General features: G+C 38.7%; 1 protein-coding gene across 2 annotated transcripts in view; it reads right to left on the bottom strand.

The window, feature by feature from the left end:
• Window positions 1-14588, bottom strand: part of ASMTL (acetylserotonin O-methyltransferase like) — a 29132-nt gene extending 14544 nt beyond the window's left edge. For both annotated transcript variants that reach the window (XM_048081167.2, XM_048081166.2), the window contains exons 1-7: window positions 14230-14588; window positions 12982-13113; window positions 11175-11222; window positions 10499-10563; window positions 8268-8329; window positions 6104-6212; window positions 490-916 (exon numbers count right to left, since the gene is read on the bottom strand). In XM_048081167.2, the coding sequence (XP_047937124.2) occupies window positions 490-916; window positions 6104-6212; window positions 8268-8329; window positions 10499-10563; window positions 11175-11222; window positions 12982-13113; window positions 14230-14322 (936 nt within the window). In that variant the 5' untranslated portion in view covers window positions 14323-14588. The remainder of the gene's footprint in view (window positions 1-489; window positions 917-6103; window positions 6213-8267; window positions 8330-10498; window positions 10564-11174; window positions 11223-12981; window positions 13114-14229) is intronic.
• Between the last annotated feature and the right edge of the window lie 3332 nt (window positions 14589-17920).

The raw sequence follows: 17920 nt of genomic DNA, 5'->3' as shown, positions 1-17920 counted from the left end.
GGCAATTACAACATGCACCAGAGCCTGAATCACTGTTGTAGCTAACGAAAGATGAGTTATGATTTCCGTAAGTTGCATTTAATTAGCATGACAAAAGACACATATAGGAGGCAAAGGGATACTGTTGTCAGACACTCTGGAAGCAGTTTCACCATTCATACCCAAGGCCAATCTTACAAGAACAAAAGTAAAAAAAGTTCCGCAGATTTTTTTCATTTCAAATCAAGAGATAAAGATTTTTATCACATGGGTAGTTGAAGTTTCATAGAACAGATAAGAGTCAATACCAGAAAGCATTATTTATGTTGTACCAGAATTTTCAGCTTAGATCCTCTGGTACTTCACTGGTCCTTTTAAACTAATTATTATTCTTATCCCAACTCAAGTATTTCACATTACCTGCTATATAAGCTATATATATTACCCGCTATATGCAAGTCCAACAAAACAATCGTATCCATTAGCAAAGTAGTTTTATTTTTTCCTTACCTTTGAAGCTTTAAAACCATCCATCAGGTCTAGAATTTTAGATGGAAGTTTTGCTGCACTTTCTGACACTCCATTCTGATTTCCCAAAGGTACCGTAAAGCCAGTTCTGACACTAGAGCCGTTCTCACAGTTGTAAACTGGTCTTGAGGGACACATCCCACTGCTGTCCAACTTATTAGCACCTTTATGCTCTGTGAAATTTGATGATTCACTTTCTCCATCACTTAGGTTCTCAAAAGTGTCCACAGAAGGGACAGAGTCATGCTTTATATGCTGTACAGTATGTTTGGGGGGTGGATAGTACAACTCTGCTAGCTTTTTGCAGAAGTGATTCAGAGGAAATCCCACCACGTTCAAGAAGTCTCCGTGGACATATTCAACTAACATCCCACCAAGGGCCTGGATTCCATATCCACCAGCCTTGTCCCTGGGGGAGAGAAGACAACAACTGAGACCTATGAAGTTAAGGTTAAGACCATGGTTAACAGTAAAGGTAGCACAGAACACATAATCACTAATACAGCAGAGTCTGGAATAAAGACTAGTGTACTCAAGTTAGAGGTGGATTAAAGCTACCAGTTAGGCTCAACACTGAAAGTTATCAATCCTTATATTTACATTGTGATTTACATTTTTTTCTAAGGGTGGATGGCCTAAGGTCCTCAAGCTTCAGACAGTCCAAGTGCCATAGCTACAGAAGATGGAAGTACATCCTCTGACTGCAGTCAAACTGCATTGCCATCGCTCACCCAGCGCTCTCCATGTCCTGGCTACCAAGGAAAAGGTAACAGCAAGTGTTACTGAGACCAACGCTGTCACCCAGCTGCGTACCAACCCTAGCCCTACTCCACAAGTGGCTGAAGGGCCTTTAGGTATACGTTAGCTCCAAAAAGGAGCTCACACTGAAGAGGACATCCTGGAACTCTAACAATTGTAGTACACGTCTTGTGGCTCTCAGTCACAGGAATATCTAAAATGAAGATCAGGAGGATAGATTGCTCTTCATCAAAAAAGTCCTAATCAGATATAAAATCCACTGCTATTTCACTCAGCCTAATTTCTGTGCAGTTCTGAAATGCAGAGTTGTATGCAAGGTGCTCTTAAACGTCACGATAATACTAGTAATTTGGCACAGGTATGTGTTCCACAGAAAGTAACCTTGGGAATCTAATTTGTCTTCATGTGTAATTATGCAAATTCCACTGTGCAGAATGGAAATGCATACAACCAGATAAGCTATAACAGACCCAACATTTTTACTGTTCACATCTAAGGAACAAGGTAGAAGTACATTCACTATACGATAACACCAGAGTCTGAAAGCCTAAGTAAGCAACCTTTGAAACCAAAGGTCAGTCAGTCTCAGATCTATTAACTCTGGATAGCAGGCAATTACAAACTGCTTTTGAAAGAAGGCTACTACACAAAAGATAATTTACTTTTCATCCTAGATTTCATGAGAACAAGTTCTCTAAATTTAGAGCTTACTTCTGGAGAGCCTTTCAGGTAGTCTCCTAAATAAAAGCAAAGGAGTCAGTATCCCAGCAAATGGGATTCTGAATTATTATAAACAAGGGAATAGGATTTAATCTTGCATTTTAAGCACCACTGTATAGTTTTTCCCTTGTTCAAAGTATTCTTTGTTTTATAAGATACTGAAGACTTACATCATCTAAGCTAGGAATACTCTCATCACTAAATATATTGCTTTTATTTTTAAAATGAAGTAGTACTCCAGTAGAATGAAGTCATTTGGGTATATGCTGACAAGTAGGCAAAAAAAAACTGAGCATCAAAAGCAGTGGTATCATGCTCTTAGAAAGGATATTAACACCATTTGTCACCTTATTTATTTTTAAACAGAACTTTACATTCTGACACCACATCCAGGTGATTCTCTACTACAGCTCCTAGCCCAAAGATGTAAGGCTATGCAGTTAGTAACAGCTCCATTGATTTTTAAGCTAGTGTCTTCCATACCAAAAATTCTGAAAAAACATCAGTATATATACAGCTCTTATAAATAGCTCTGGCTAATGTGACTGGCTTCTGTAACATGATAAAGTTAGTGCTATGCTAGTAAGAGAGACTTCATTTAGAATAATGTGTATTTGTATTAAAAAATAACTCACTTTAAAGACCTCTTGACAAGCTATAAGATCATGGCTGTAGCCAAAACATTTTTCAGCAACTGACCTTTCTAGGGAAAACCGTGACTTCAACAAGTATGTGTGCAACATCCAGCAATCAAAAAAATTATAAAAAATAAAAACAATAAAAAACAAATACCATACAACATATGAAACAAGTGGAGGAGAAACAGTGGAGGAGAAAGCGTTATGAAAAGTGAATCAGAGGTAACAAAAGTGCAACATTAAAACACATTTCCTTTGTTATCTGTAGAATTTTAACTTTACTTATGCCACAAAATAATATGTCCACATACACTACATCTGAGTTGTCCAAATAAAGCAAGCAATCAAATAAAACAATGCTGCACTGACAAGTACTACTGGTGCTACAGATGAAGAGAGATGTTTGGTTGGGTTGTGGGTTGATTTCCAAAGGCAAGAATGCATGTATGACAGTTACATGTGTCTTGGCCTGTATATTCACATTATTTGAAATACAGGCAAATTTCAACCACATTGGACACTGAGCTAGTGACTGAACAATAATAGACAGAAAAGAACAAGTTCATCTTCAGTGAAGGCAACATTTAAAATAGGTCAGAAGCTGTACACTAATTTCTTGTATTTTTATCACGTATGAGACAGTTGAGACTATGAGACTAATATCCAATATTAGTTATCTACACACATCCACAAATCATACAAGTCCCACCTGTAGTTCCTTTAAATATGTAGTAGTTTTGTAGAGCAAACAAGAATTGACACCAGTGAAAAGCAGAAAAGCAGAATTCATTCTCTTATCTCTTGAGAAAAGCAAAGTCAACATACTGACAGCGAGGAACAAGTCAAAGATGTGTTTCCATTTGCAAGGAGCTTGCAAAGAAGCAGGGGTGGGCAGGTGCAAGAAAAAGATCTGTTAATGGATTCTGGTGAATGTTCAACAGCTTTCACAGAGAGAGGAGTCAACTGTAGCAATGTTATTGAGTAAAACCAAGATTATAAGTTAATTCTAGCATAAGAATACAGCTTCCCTTATTTCTGTAACACCATGCCTGCAAGATTTTAAGATTTTTTTCAGCTCACAGAAGCTGAAAACATTTAGCTATGTGCTTGCTAACTTGTGCTGGGAGACCATAATTATTTGCAAAGCCTGGAAGATACATTTGCTTCTACATTCTATAGCTTTGGGGGAAATAACTCTTGGAGAAATCACACAAGGGAAGAGACTTGGACATATATATTCTATTTTTTATTACTTTATAGTTAAGTCTGAAACCGTAGAGCTCCAGACTCTGAACACCTCTTCCCCAAGTGCCGGAGCCCTTTACTTTCATTTCACCATTCAAGCAGAGCTATCAAAAACTGCCCAGGATATTAACAACTTTTTCCACATGGGAAAGATTGCAAAATAAACAGCTTGCTCAAAGAGGCTGACAGAAATCAAGCCCACTCATTACACAAGCGCAAAATAAATTAGGATCACTACAGTCCAGCCCTCTTCTGACAGAAAGAAGAGTAAGATAAGCCCTTCCAATATGCAAAAGAAATAAAAAAAAATAAAAAGCCTTGTTTGGAAAGAAGAACAGGAGTGAAACAAAGTGAAAAGCTATCTTTCTGCAGACAACATGCTAGAGTTTTTTTTTTTTGTGTGTGGTTTTTTTTTTTTTTAATAACCTCACGGTCTGCCTTGAGATAGTGCTTTTTCCCTCCTCCCTTGTTCATAGTTTAAGGCAGATATGTACATTTAGAATTAGCCCATGTCACCTGTGACTGAATTTAAAGTATCACATGTCACTTTTGTTCTTGATATTAAAAGGACAACTCAATCCAATCCTCAACAGCAAAAATTAGCTAAATTTTTAATTTTTCATGCAGTCTTATATGATTTTATGAAATTAAGTCCTCATTGTAAGATAATGAAATGGTTTACTTGAATTGTAATAGTAAAAAAAACAATCCTAGAGGAACTTAATCATGTAACTTGTATGGGTGGCTAAGGAGGAGCAACAAAAACAAAACACATACAAAAGACTTCTTACTGTTTTACAATATTTACAAGGCACTACATTAGCTGTTCCCTTACAATCCCAGAGCAAATGCTTCCTGTCCTCTTGATCATATGAATTAAGACCAAGTGACTTCTGCTCTGGAGAAAATGAAAGATACTCAACCGCTGGTCCTTCAAACTTATGCCATCGCACACTATTAACAAAATAAACTGAATTACTCAGTGCTGCTCATGAGCCATTCTGATGTATCACAGCACTGCTAAAGCTCACCTTCCAGAGGAAATAATGAGAACATTCAGAATACTTTGACCTTACATTCTTCCTAAAAATCCAGTCATTTGCCCTTTAAATCAACTGCATACTAAGGATAGCCTTCCAAAAATCTAACTAGGAATTTGTTATAAACCATATTCTTGCCAAAATGATTTTTCTCTGTATAATCCAAATTAATTCCAGGCTCTTTAATAAGTTGGGCACCTTACATGTTCGAGGAGCACGCCTCATTTACACACATGCACTTAAATCCAAAGTCTACACTGGTTCCTCCTTCCTTAGCAGGACATGACTATATTTATGCCACAAATGAGTGCATAAAAACACTCCCATTGATACTCTTACACAGTCAGAGTTGAAGCTTCAGAGCCAAAAGTCCACTTAAGATCACAAGATACACAGTCCACAGTGCTAACCATGACCTGATTTGCCTTCACTAAGCTGCAGCTAATGAAAGGGAAAAGCAAGTTCAGTAACATCACGATCATTCCCTTGTTGTCTCTAAATAACTACTTCTCTTTTAATCAGTCCAGTCAACTTCACCTTAAAAGCAGTTAGGCACTCTATTCTCACTCCCATTTCTTCTGTGGAATCAACATTGTCTGTAATTGGCCATTACATTGCAAAGGTAGAGAAAAGCCATAAGCCAAAAGACGTGTTCTTATGCCTTAATTTTAAGCTGGCCACAAGAATAAGGTGAAAATTAAGTTGGTGTTTCTTGCTATGAGAGCAGTGTGAACCTAGATCAATCGTATGCCTCTGTTTCCTTTTTTTGATAGGCTAAATAAGCCAAGTTCTAGCTTCTTTCAATAAAGTTCTTCAATACCTTGATTATACAACAGGCATTCCATTCACCTATTTTATGAGAACTATCCATTTTCTCAGGTATCCAAGCTTCCTGAATGCTTCAGTTAACAGAGAGGTACCTGAATATTGTATGAGTGCTTGATAAAACCCAGAATGTTTCAGTCTTCACTTTTCAAATTTATTAGTGTGCTATAAAGGTAGTTCAGTTTACCTGGAGGAATTACAGTTCTAGACAAGGACAGAATATCCACACTGCATCACCTATGCTATATCATGTGAAGCAGCAAAACTCTACAGAACACTAGGCAAAATGCTTTATGCCAGAGGCTAGCAACATACCCTCAGACCTACTCTCAAGTACATTTTGATAGCTAGCTTCAGGGTCTTACTTACATAGGCTCCCCGCTATGAATGTACTCCCATAACAGCTCTTCAGAAAGGTCTGAAAATTTTACTTTAGTTTCTTCATAGAAATCAGTGATTTCTGTCTCTAGCTGATTACCTAAGAAAGGAAAAAGTTTCATTAGAAACAGAAATTTTTAACATGAAAATAGTAGCTTAGAGAACAACATAGGTTCCATTTCACCTCATATTAATTTGAGATTTTTGCTAGAAAAAAATATTACAGCTATAAAATGGTTAATAATGCTCTTTAGGGACAGTGAACTTATCTGTTTACCTCTCCCTGCACATACTCATCATTTTTAGTAAAAGCTGAAAGCTGTAAAATCTAACATTTTCTATCTTTGTAGTCCTATCTTCAAGCTAACAGGCTGCTCTCTCTGTGCACAACACACAAGTTAATGCTTTTGCAGAACTATCTATAAACTGCTAGCACATACATCCAGCAACAAGAATGAAGTCTGCAAACACCCTTCTAATTTTGTAACTGTTGTAACTGTTGTCAAACAACTCATAACACATCATAGATAAAATTACAGCTGTTATACATGCCTGAATGTGCTGCTGCATCTGTACTGCACTCAGGCATTCAGCAGTGCTGTCTGCAACCATCAATACAATTTTCATATCATCTCTCAAGATATAAGAGGAATATTTCAGCTCTCTATATCTGGAAGTGGTTGTAACAGTGTCAAAGGTGCTATAAAATATTGCACACCTGCATGTGGGCCCCAACATTGTGTTGCACAGGTACACTGTAAGCCTGGTAAAACTGCAGAGTAAGGCTGCTCCAAAATATGTGCAAAAGAAAGCAGCCTTACAAAAATGACTATTATTAATTCATTCTTTTCCTATAAAAGGAAAGTAATATCTCCCACTACTGCTGTGCAAATCATTAGTCTGTATTCCGGTAGCGTGGACATTTTTGGGGAGGAAAGAGGAAGATCTGCAGTACAGACCACAAGAAGAATATTATCCAACTGCTGATGGTTTAAGAAATGAAAAACAATCACACAGAAGAAATTTTAAGAAGTGTTAGTAGTCTCTCTTCCTATGGATGTCGTTCCATATTAATACGTGAAACTATCAGCTCAAGATGAAAATTTCATCTAACATCTATGGGGCACTTATCAACAGCATTATAATTAAAACTAAAAATGTACTCTAGAAAACTCTTCCATTGAATCACTTGAGGAATACGCTGACTTAAGGTATTTTTATTCATTTGAATATACCATGGCTTAAATTTGTAAGCTTCAGATGAGACAAGCTGTCATTAGCATCACTACTGCAAGTGTGTGCAATTGTATTTTCTTCTTAAACAATGAAAGGCATTATTATTCTTCCTACATTACTTACAGATACGACTTGACAACATTTTATTTCTTTTCCAGCAGCTACTCCTTCTACTGTAGAAATATTGATAAGGGTATTGGAAACACTGACCTTATTTCTGTTACAAGAGCTAAGAACAACCATTCTAATAAAAAAATAAAGTTGCAAAGAATTTGTCAACAGAAAGACGAATGAAGTTTTGGACGAGATCTTGACCCTGACAAAATATTCGCTAATGAAGTCTTGACATAATTATCGGAGGAAATCCCTTAACCACACACTCCTCAAATTTTAATATTAGAGTGCTCAAAAAATGTTTACTGAAGAAATTATCCAATAAATAATACAGATGTATTGCTCTTTACAGTTCAATCAAGACTGAGGCACTAAGCTAATATTTTACTCAACTCCTAAAAATAGACTTTTGTTTCCCTTATTTTCTGAAAAGGGAAGTATATCAAAGTTAGTGTGAATCAGATTCTGTTCAGTCCCACAGTCTGTAGTACCTTATTTGAACTTCATATAGAGTATTCACACAAGTTTACACTGGTCTTTTAGTTAGCCTCATAGCTTTTCAGAGATTTTTTTTATAGTCTATTGTATTTTGTCTTCTTCCCTCCAGTGTGAACACTGAATGCAATAAGAAGGATGGCTGTTGTGAGTTTTTTATTTACATATCAATATAGTAATTTTCATCTTGAGCAGGAAGCCAATTCAGACTATATATGAAAAACTTCCACCCTGTTTCTTCACCTGTACAAGTCCTTATGTAAATAATTGCTCATGAAAATACTGAGTTTTAATAAAATGACCCAGGTACCTTTACTGCTGCAGTGTATAATAGCCACTCCTGTGAAAACACTGTGTTCTTTCCCACTCAGCCTGTCAGGGAAAACATTAAGAAACAGTTTAATGAAACCCATCAGATGTAAAAATATTCTACATAATTATGTTACCACAGCCTGTGCAACAGACCATCATGTAAATATATCCCTTGATGGCTCTGACACGTATCCTAAACAAATTCATTTTATTTATTTCAATATAAGTGAAAAGGCATTAACAAAACAAGCCAAACAAAAAAGTTGAAGACATTCAGTTATGTTGTTCCCAAAGGTGACAAAGCTTGGGCTAAACAAGCTTTTGTATGGATTTCATCCAGACACCTGGCCCCCAGGGATCCCACAGCAAGCTAGAGTAACAAAAGCAGAGTGTACAGGAAGACAGTTCATGCTCACTCTTACCCAGCCCAACTCTCAGCTGAGCTGACAGCTGGCATGGAAATCCTGAGCCAGTATGATCTCTCATAGTGGCTCTAGAGTGCCACACTGTGGCTGATTAATTGTGCGGGCTTTAAGTTTTTTTTAAAATGTAAAAGCAACGGAAGTACAATGAATGCTAGGAAAACTTACATTTTTGAAGAGACTAATTAAGGAATAGTCTCATGGCCAAGCTATAATTTGATGTGACCAGGAGCATCTCGCTCTTAATAAACCCCACAGGATTTAACATAATTAATTTTAAAATGAAACCATGAGTGAAAAATTTTAGCCTGACACCTTGGATACATGTGTTTTTATCTTTCCTATTTTTTCCAGTTATATAGAACACAATTAACAGGAGTTAAATTAATTTTAAGTGCATTTCATGTACACGATTAAGAGAATGAACAGCTGTACTTTCAAGAAAAACAGACATTTGTGTGCAACAGTAGACTAAGCTCTTAAGAAAAAAGTACTATTTTTGAACTAACCAAGCTTGGCATGATTTTAGCAAAAACAAAGTGATGAGAAACCTCTTGCCAGACAGACTCCTTTGGGAATCTCCTACTAATAACATACGCTGCTGTCAGATACTGGAAAGAGAGGAAAAACTACTGCCATTAAGTTAGTAACATGCTACAAAGTATAAAAATCAGCTTAACTCATCAGTGGAAAAAAAAAATAAATCTAAAATAGACTTAGAGAGCTAAACGCCAAAAAAACCACCAAGCCCCTTATATTCTCCCTAGCAGACTCCTGAGTTAAAACGTAAACACCTGGATCAAGTGGAAGACATTTTGTGTTTTCCCCCCCCCATACAAGATGGGAGTGACTGACTAGTGGATTCGTCACATCTCAGTCTTTTCTGAAAGGTGATTAGTTTTATTCAGTTGGTATTTCTTAAAGGAAGAAAAAAATCCTACAAGATACCATTCACCTAAAACAGAAAAGTATCCTTCAGGAAAAAAAAAACAAAACACAGAAGCCTAAAAATTGCCAGCCCATCCATTGAAAACAATGATGGAAGAGATTTTTTCCTCAGTTAAACTGAAAATCCAAAAAGCCAGCATCTGGGTTGGATGAAAACTGCAAAACGTGCCATGAATGGGAGTTACTTTTCAACACATTCTTATAATTAGTTTCATTATGTGACCCTGCTTGAGCAGAGGTGTTAGGTAAGATGACCTTTCAGAGGTCTCTTCCAACCTCAACCATTCTCTAATAAATTCTCTATTGACAGTATTAGCTCTGAACATAAAAAATAATCAATATCCACATTCTCATTGGAAAGTAAGTAGCAAATTATTTATCTAAAAACATTTAAACTAAAGGACATTGGACATTTCCTTTGAAAGGAAACAAGGTAGCACAATTTAAAACAATGAACACACATCACTATGTACTCTTCTCATACATGCAATTCTTTTTCATTAAACTTCAAGCCTCAAAACACTTCTGTCCTCTTTCCCAACATGGTATCTCTCCCTATCTTCCCTTCCTGTACCAACTGAAGTATACAGAAAGTCTTGTGATAAGTGACTCTGGAAACTAACTGAAGTGAAAACAGAACGGTTACATCTCTTATCTGCTCCCTGCGGTGAAGCACCAGGAATAACCAGTTGTGGGTAAGATAAAAGCACATCTAACTTTTAGTGGCAGAACTGACATGATATTTAAAAATGCTTGAAAGATTTGTAGCCAGAGTTCTTGATATGCACCTAGGAACCCATAAAGCTCCTGTAAAAACAATTTAATAGACATATTTGGAATCTTATTTGAAAGCACGAACCTTGACAACATCCTATATGCATCTTGCTTATCCACTGGTTTCTCCAGGATCTGCTCATCCACGGTCTAAAACAGAAAGAGAGATACCGAGCTGTCTTCTTACTTTTCTTGAAACTGAGGCCAGAAAAGAAAAGATTTAAACAATGATTTCAGACAAGCCTTCAAAATAAGCCTACCGAGCAGAGCAAGAAGCACAGATACTTTGGTAGAACTGTTAACTTACTGTCAAGCACCGCTACCCTCCAGCGGAAAAAGCTCTCCAAAAGGTAATTCAACTTCCCCTGACCTTCACTGTTTACTGTCTCAGCAGAGGTGACAGGCTTAAAGTCGCGCCCCCCGTGAGGCACAACATTAAACAGTTCACATGATCTGGATTTCTTGACAGTAAGTCACCTGGGAACAGAATTTCTATTGCACAGGAATCCATATTACAGAGGATCAAAGGCAACCGTTAAGCAATACTAGCGTCTCTGGAAAAACAGTACCAATGTTCCTAGCACCCAAGATACCAAAAATTGCTTCGTTTACGAAAAAATGAAAAACATCTACAAAACCCTCAAAACACATCATCTTTCTGGTGTAACTTTTCAGTGAAAATCATTTTCCAACTTCAAACCTAAAGATTTTCTACACTTGACAAAAATTAAAACAATGATAAAGCATATAAGACCTCTTACCACAATAGTGTCTGCTCCTATCACAACATCAGGTGTTCTCAGGTGCTTCTGCAAAGGCATAAAGAAAGAATATATTTCTCAAAACAGGAAGAAAGAACAAAACCCCTTAAAAACCTGAGGTTAGAAAACTTAAGTTGACCAGTTTACAGGTTGGACTACACAGACCTGAAAACATGACATTTTCTCCTTTTGCATTTTCTACAAAACAGTAATCATTTATATCACCATGAAAGTGAAGGAAAAAAAGGAGGCCTGAGCAGACTGTTAGCAGGTTACAACTTCGCCAAAACACATTACTGATGAACAAACGCATCCAGGAAAGATCTAACTGCATTCTCAAAGCTCAACTTGATCTTCAAGGTGGCAGTTAGAATTCCTTTAAAGGAAGCAGCCCGTGTACTGGAGCCAGAGTTGAAACCCTTTAGAATCATTTTTCTAAGCCAAGTATTGCTGACTATTTTTTTTTCCTTTAGCTACGCTTTGCTTCTCTCTCTCAAAAGGAAACATACACAGCCCGTTTTAGGGAACTACGAAGGGGTATATAAAGATTCCTTCTAGACCTTTCTTGGCTTTAAATTGTAACTTGTCTTACAGATGACTTTTGATTCACTTGCATGTTAATGAGGTACACAGCTATGATTTAACACATGTGGACAAGAAACTTGTCTGTAACTCTGACCATTATATTAAAAAGTTTGTAGGGTAGCAATTCTGCAGATACGCTGTTGATGTGCATTAACTAGAACTAATTCCAGCTATCATTAAAAAAAAATTCTTTGTAATGAAGCATTTTGAAATCCACTGAATTAGCATTATCACCAGCATATTTTGCAATGAAAGCCCAATGTAAGTTAGTTCGTAGGTTTGCATTGAAAATACAGTCCTAATGTATTCTCTGAACACCATTCTCTGAAAAGAAGTAGGCAGAAACCTGGATAACGATTTACATTGAAGATCATGCAATATTTGCTTTGAAGAATGGTGACATCTGGCAACATTGTTGGTTTAAAGCATCTGACACTCCCTTTCTGACATCAGTATAGGTTCAACAAATATACTCCTCTCTTTTAGGGCTTGTATTAAGATATTACAGTACATTTTGTAGGATCTCATCAGCTAGACTGCTGAAAACGTTCTGGTAAAGAACAGCCTTATGTGCTCACACCGCTTACAGACAAGGGCAGAAATCAGATATGCTACTTTTAAAAGTTGGATCACCAGTTTTGGCAATACTTAAGATTCAAAATTGTTGCCTTACCTACAAAACCTGAAATCAAGTCAGCTTCCCACTCTTAAAATGAACGTCAGTCTCCTTCTCCAGAATGCTTTATAGCTGAATGCCTTGTTTTTCTGCTTACTTCCAGCATCTTTATACTCATCAATTCTTAACCATTCCCTTGTCACAACTCTTCAACTGAACTACTTTTCAATGAAAGCTACAGCAAAGCACTGGATTCAGTCAACTAATACCTGTGATAAGCAACTTTCAGGATAAGATGTAGTCACAAACCTGACTGCTGAAAGGAACTATCAATTATGTATCCCAAGCCAAAGCAGGTACGCTTCTGGCAAAATATACGAGCTATGTCTGCTTGTCAAAAGCCTGAACTGCAGGCATTGGACCTTCTTTTGAGTAGGTGAGTAAATTTCAGGGATGTCATCTCTCGCAAATGACAGAAAATATCCATTTCCTTTAAGTGGGGAAAAAGCACTCACAGGCCACCTCAGTAGTACATGCAAATTAAGTCACTGTAACACACACCATTTAAAGATGAAAATCTCACTGCAGAAATAGCTGGTAACTTACTACGTGCATTCTGTTTGCTACTTCCAGAGCCTTCTGTTTTGCAGTTTCTATGGCATATTCATAAGGGGCTGCAAAAGACGACTTTTCAAGTGTCTCTTTAAACCAAGATGGAACTACCTCAAACCGCAGACCCTGTAACAAAAAAAGGAAAGCAATACAGTCAGTCTCATGTTGTTAAAAAAAAAAATAATAAATTGCTTCTATTATAGGGTTTTGCCTTTTCATACGATTTGTAAGTAGTCCAGAATAAAAAGCCTCACCAGAAATAACTTCTGAACTGGTATGCTTATATTCTTTTTCCCTATTCCACCATTGGCGTTTTCACTGAATCTATCCATGGCACTTGTGCAACAGTTGTGCATGCTTACAGGATCTTTACCACCTGCAGTTTATGTGTTATTATACACGTGATAAGTAGAAACCAAGTGCCACTTATCTGTGGTTTTGTCAAAATAACAACAACTCTCCCTGCTTCCTGCCTCCAGATTGCACATGTACACCTCCTACACCCAGCAGAGACACTATGCTTCTAATAGCTGGGCACACGTTTGAACCCCTGTGCTTCTCTACATCTTTGTATTTTGCAAAAACATACTTTCTTCACATTTATGTTCTACCTTCTCCTACAAGAATGACTCCGTGCAATCTATTAGACGCGTTACAATGCACGCACTGAAGTGCCATTCAAAAGCCTCCTGCAGCCAGACTGGTGAAGTCGGTGTGTGCCCCATGGGCCAAATGCTCTGAAAGAGGGGATACAGCTTCTTCATCGCTGTGTGCGAGAACAAAAAGTGACACTGACCGTATTCCCCTCGCTGCACACACCTAGCACTAACCCCATGAGGTAAGGGAAACGGTAGGCCATTTCTTAATTATTTCGGCCCACAGTAAGGCCTCCCAAACTTTTCTGTGACATGCCAGAAGTAGTTACGCAGGCATTTATGAGTCAGAGCCAGCCTTCCACTTGCTGGATCACCTCCCTTTCAGCAGAATGCCTTAATCCACACGCGTATCAATCTGCATATAAACCAACCGACACACATGCGCTTGCTTATAGAGAAACCCTAAGAAGAAAACCGTGATCGCAAAGAGAAACAACAACACTAAAGTTTATTTTCTCAGGCATTCACGTGTAAACTGACCTCCCCCCCCCCCCCCCCAGCCCCTCGGGCACCGCCGGGCCTCCTCCCGGGAGGGGAATGGCAGGAAGGGGACGGGCAGCGCAGGTATGGCCGGCGCGGCACTCACCACGTTGGTGAGGATCTCCTGGCGGCGCGGCGAGGCGCTGGCCAGCACCACCCTCTTGCTGACCAGCTTCCCCAGCACCGGGTTCAACGCCATGGCCGCGGCCAGCACCGCACGTCCGCCTCCCCCCCGGCCTCGGCACGGCACGGCTCGGCTTAGGGGCAGGCGGCGGGGCGGCCTTATAATGGCGGCGGGGCGGAGCCGCGGCCAGGGAGGCCCGGAGCGGGCGGCGCGGGTTTGTCGGCGGTGGGTCGGAGCCGTTGGGAGGCAGGCGGCAGCGCAGCAGGGCGAGGCAGCGACCGCGTCTAGCGGCCTCTGCCCCCCCCCCCCGCCGGTAGTTCTCGAGGGAGGTGTTTGGCAAAGAGGTGTTGTCGGTTTTGGTCTGGTTTGGTTTGGTTTGCAGAAAAGTGAGATGTTATCGTCACCGGATTTGATGCGTATCTCAGCGGATAGGATGTCTCCTCTTTAGCCTTTTGTGTGAAGAAAAAAAAAAAAAGAAGGCTTAGTATAAAAGCTCAGATATATTCCCCAAAACTTGCAAATGGTATGGCGCTACGTATTTTCAGCTGGATAGAAAAAGAGTGAACTATGTATTCTAGCATTAAAAAGTCATAGCAGTCTAGTCATAGCAATAGTAGTTTGCGGTCTCTTGACATCCATCTCATGCCATACGTACACACGTGGCCAGCCACGTAGAGCAGCACCAGCAGGCAGCCTCAGCACCCACACAAACACCAGCGGCCTCCGCCTCTTCTCCCCTCTGGCTGGTCAGGATGAAGGTCTGTTAGTGGGAAATATGTGTACGTATACACATACCTACCTACTTACGTATATGCAGTGCGAGCCCCTGCAGGATCTGACCTTAGACACCCAGTCTATGCATTAACTCGCTCCCCAAATCCCCAGGTCTCTCAAGCTGCTGGCACCTGAGCCTCCAAGCTGCAGTCCCACTCCAGTTGCAGGTGCAGATAAGCAGGCGCACACACACATCTTCCCCCACCCTGGCACATACACAAACGGGTCTCCCAGTTGACCTCCAGGCCCCGTGGACCCTCTGGCAGTTGGCCTGGAGCTCCTGGTTCCTCCAGCAGCCACCTCCCCGAGTTGTGCCACACTCACAGAGGCACACTCCTGGCTCTCAAGATACTTACCCTACTCACTGGCTAGGCCAGCGTGAGGTTTGGTGGCTATAACTCACCACCTCACATGCCTTGACTCCTTCCAAGTGCCTCTGTCCCGTGACCCTCTTTGAGACCAGACGCATTTATGGGCAGCAGTGACTTGAGATCAGGACTGAAATTTGTCTTCAGAGACATTTTTGTTCAAATAATCATAAATATTAAGAACCTAGGGAAATTACGCTAAAATGAAAAAGGAAATAAAATGCTTAGATTAAATACAACTGTGAATGTAGATTGCTGTCCTTATTATGCAAGAGGATTTAAGTAAATGTTAACATCCTCATCAAATCCATAATGCTGAAATAGTTCTGGGATAGCTGGAGAAGTGACTAAAAAGAAAAGGCAAGTGTGAAACAGGGAGAGGAGCAGTCTCTGCTTGTCACAGAGCTTGTCAGATCTAATTCTTTGCTCTTTTCTCAGGCCGGTGAAACGTGACATTTATCCTTGCAAACAAGAAGATACCACAGAAATAGAATCCTGAGTATCCTTCATATGATACCATTATAATTTTTGATTGAATAAAGGGACAAGAATCTCATCGAGTCACAGAAATGCATGTCTTCTGGTACACACAGGTCAAAGATTTGGAATTAGTCCTCTGGAAAAAAATACTATGGCACTACCTCTAATGGCTGAGTTTAACGTAACCCTAAAGCTTAATTTATGTACCTCTTCATTATGACGGCAATATGAACCAAAGAAAGGGAAATTGCACTTGTATGGATTTTGCAAGGATTTGGAACATAATTCTTATCTGAAGTCATCTTTTTATACACTGAATTGCTATGTGTCTAAGCAAGTTTGATAAACTTAATTCATACACTCCAGAGGATTAAGATGATAATGCAAAGTTTTCCATAACAATCCAATAACAGTCCTGATTTTCTTCTATTTCTCTTCATTTTATTCAGTCTTCTAGTGTACTTTCACCACTATAAATGTGAAGTAATGATGGTGTGCCTTCCATCCGATGCATGTATTTATATAAAGAACAACCCTGACAGAAAGAATGCCTTCTGTTCCTTCCAGCTTGTTTTGATAGATAATAATGAAATACAAATCTGCTGTCTCTATTAATTTATAGAGGTTATAAGGATATATGCAACATACATCATTCCTCCTGCTTGAGGAGCCCAATTAACTCAAGTGTAAGACAAGCATGACTTACCTCCCTTGACTGAATTCTGCTTACATACTGCTCCTCTGATTTGCACAAAGAACTTTATGAAAGTTAAACAAATAAATAAATAAATAAATAAGGGAAAATGGATAATTTCTACAGTCTTTCCCTTGAAAGTTCAGACAATGTCCAAAAATGGAGATTGGTACAAAGAACTTTTTTAATATGAAAACAATGAGAATGTGGCTTTTTTAATTATTAGTTTGAAGACTGGTAATTAGTAAGTCTGTTATTCTGACAAACATGACAAAGAGCTGAATTAGTTTATTTAAAAGATAAAAACACGAAGCTGCTAAAATGCATGTTTTCATTTACCTGTATGTGGTTTATACTGGTCTAAATGTGGTGAAGTTCAAAGTACCCTTTGTGAGCAAGCTGGAAATCATCAAGTAAGCTATCACATTTTAGAGAGATTTGACAAGTAATTATTTTTAATTAGTCTACAGCAACTTTGCAAGAGTTGGGCAAAGCAAGTGTGAGGCTGCAGTGAGCCAACCGAGGTGAAGATCAATGACAACAGCAGTTATCAGAAAAGTTTCTGTCTTGGCTGACCATGCTAGTCAAAGATTAGCTTGTCCAAGGTTGGTTATGAAACTGTTGACTTTTTCAAATACCGGGTGTATTTTGAGCAACAGCAAAGTAACAGTTAGAGCTCTGAACTGTAGAGACCTTTCTTTAATATTTTTGTTCTGGACTTCTCTGCTTTTCTGCATACGTATTTATACTACAGCCATAAGAGTAATAACTCAAAGCATGTAGAGAACACTGTACTAATCAAATTCTCATACCTACATTTATGTATATCACAATAAGTGTATGTATTTCAACCTGGATCTATTGTTTGGCTCAGTCATCTGTACCAGCACAAGATCAAATTGCTTGGGGAGCAATGCATTTCCATTGCAAAGAATGTAGAGAATCCTAGGGATGTTGCGATGAAGCAAATGAACATTTCATCTTTCACAAGGCAACTTGGCTTTTCTAGGACAACCTCATTAATTCTGAGAGTGCAGTCTTAATTTTTCAGAAGCCTCTTTCTGGCATTGAAATCCTTGCTGTAGTCCAACATATCTACACAGTTCACAAAGTAATAACTCTTGTTTCTGCTACTGTAGGGATTTAAAGATGTATTCTGTTTCACCAGTTAATCATCAGCTCCAGGGATTCTCCTCTGTTTAAAAATAACAATCAAATCATTCAACATTACCTGCATAATGTTTTATTATAATATTTTTGCATACAACTGTATTTAGCTAGCTATTTCATCTGAACTATGCTATGGTAGTGAGTTTCCCATTTCATATAATACAGTATCTGTTATGATTAGTCTACA

This window comes from Anser cygnoides, chromosome 1 (assembly GCF_040182565.1).
Source record: "Anser cygnoides isolate HZ-2024a breed goose chromosome 1, Taihu_goose_T2T_genome, whole genome shotgun sequence".
Classification (NCBI taxonomy): Eukaryota; Metazoa; Chordata; class Aves; order Anseriformes; family Anatidae; genus Anser; species Anser cygnoides.
Note: the sequence above shows the minus strand (reverse complement) of the source record. Positions and strands in the feature narration are given on the sequence as shown.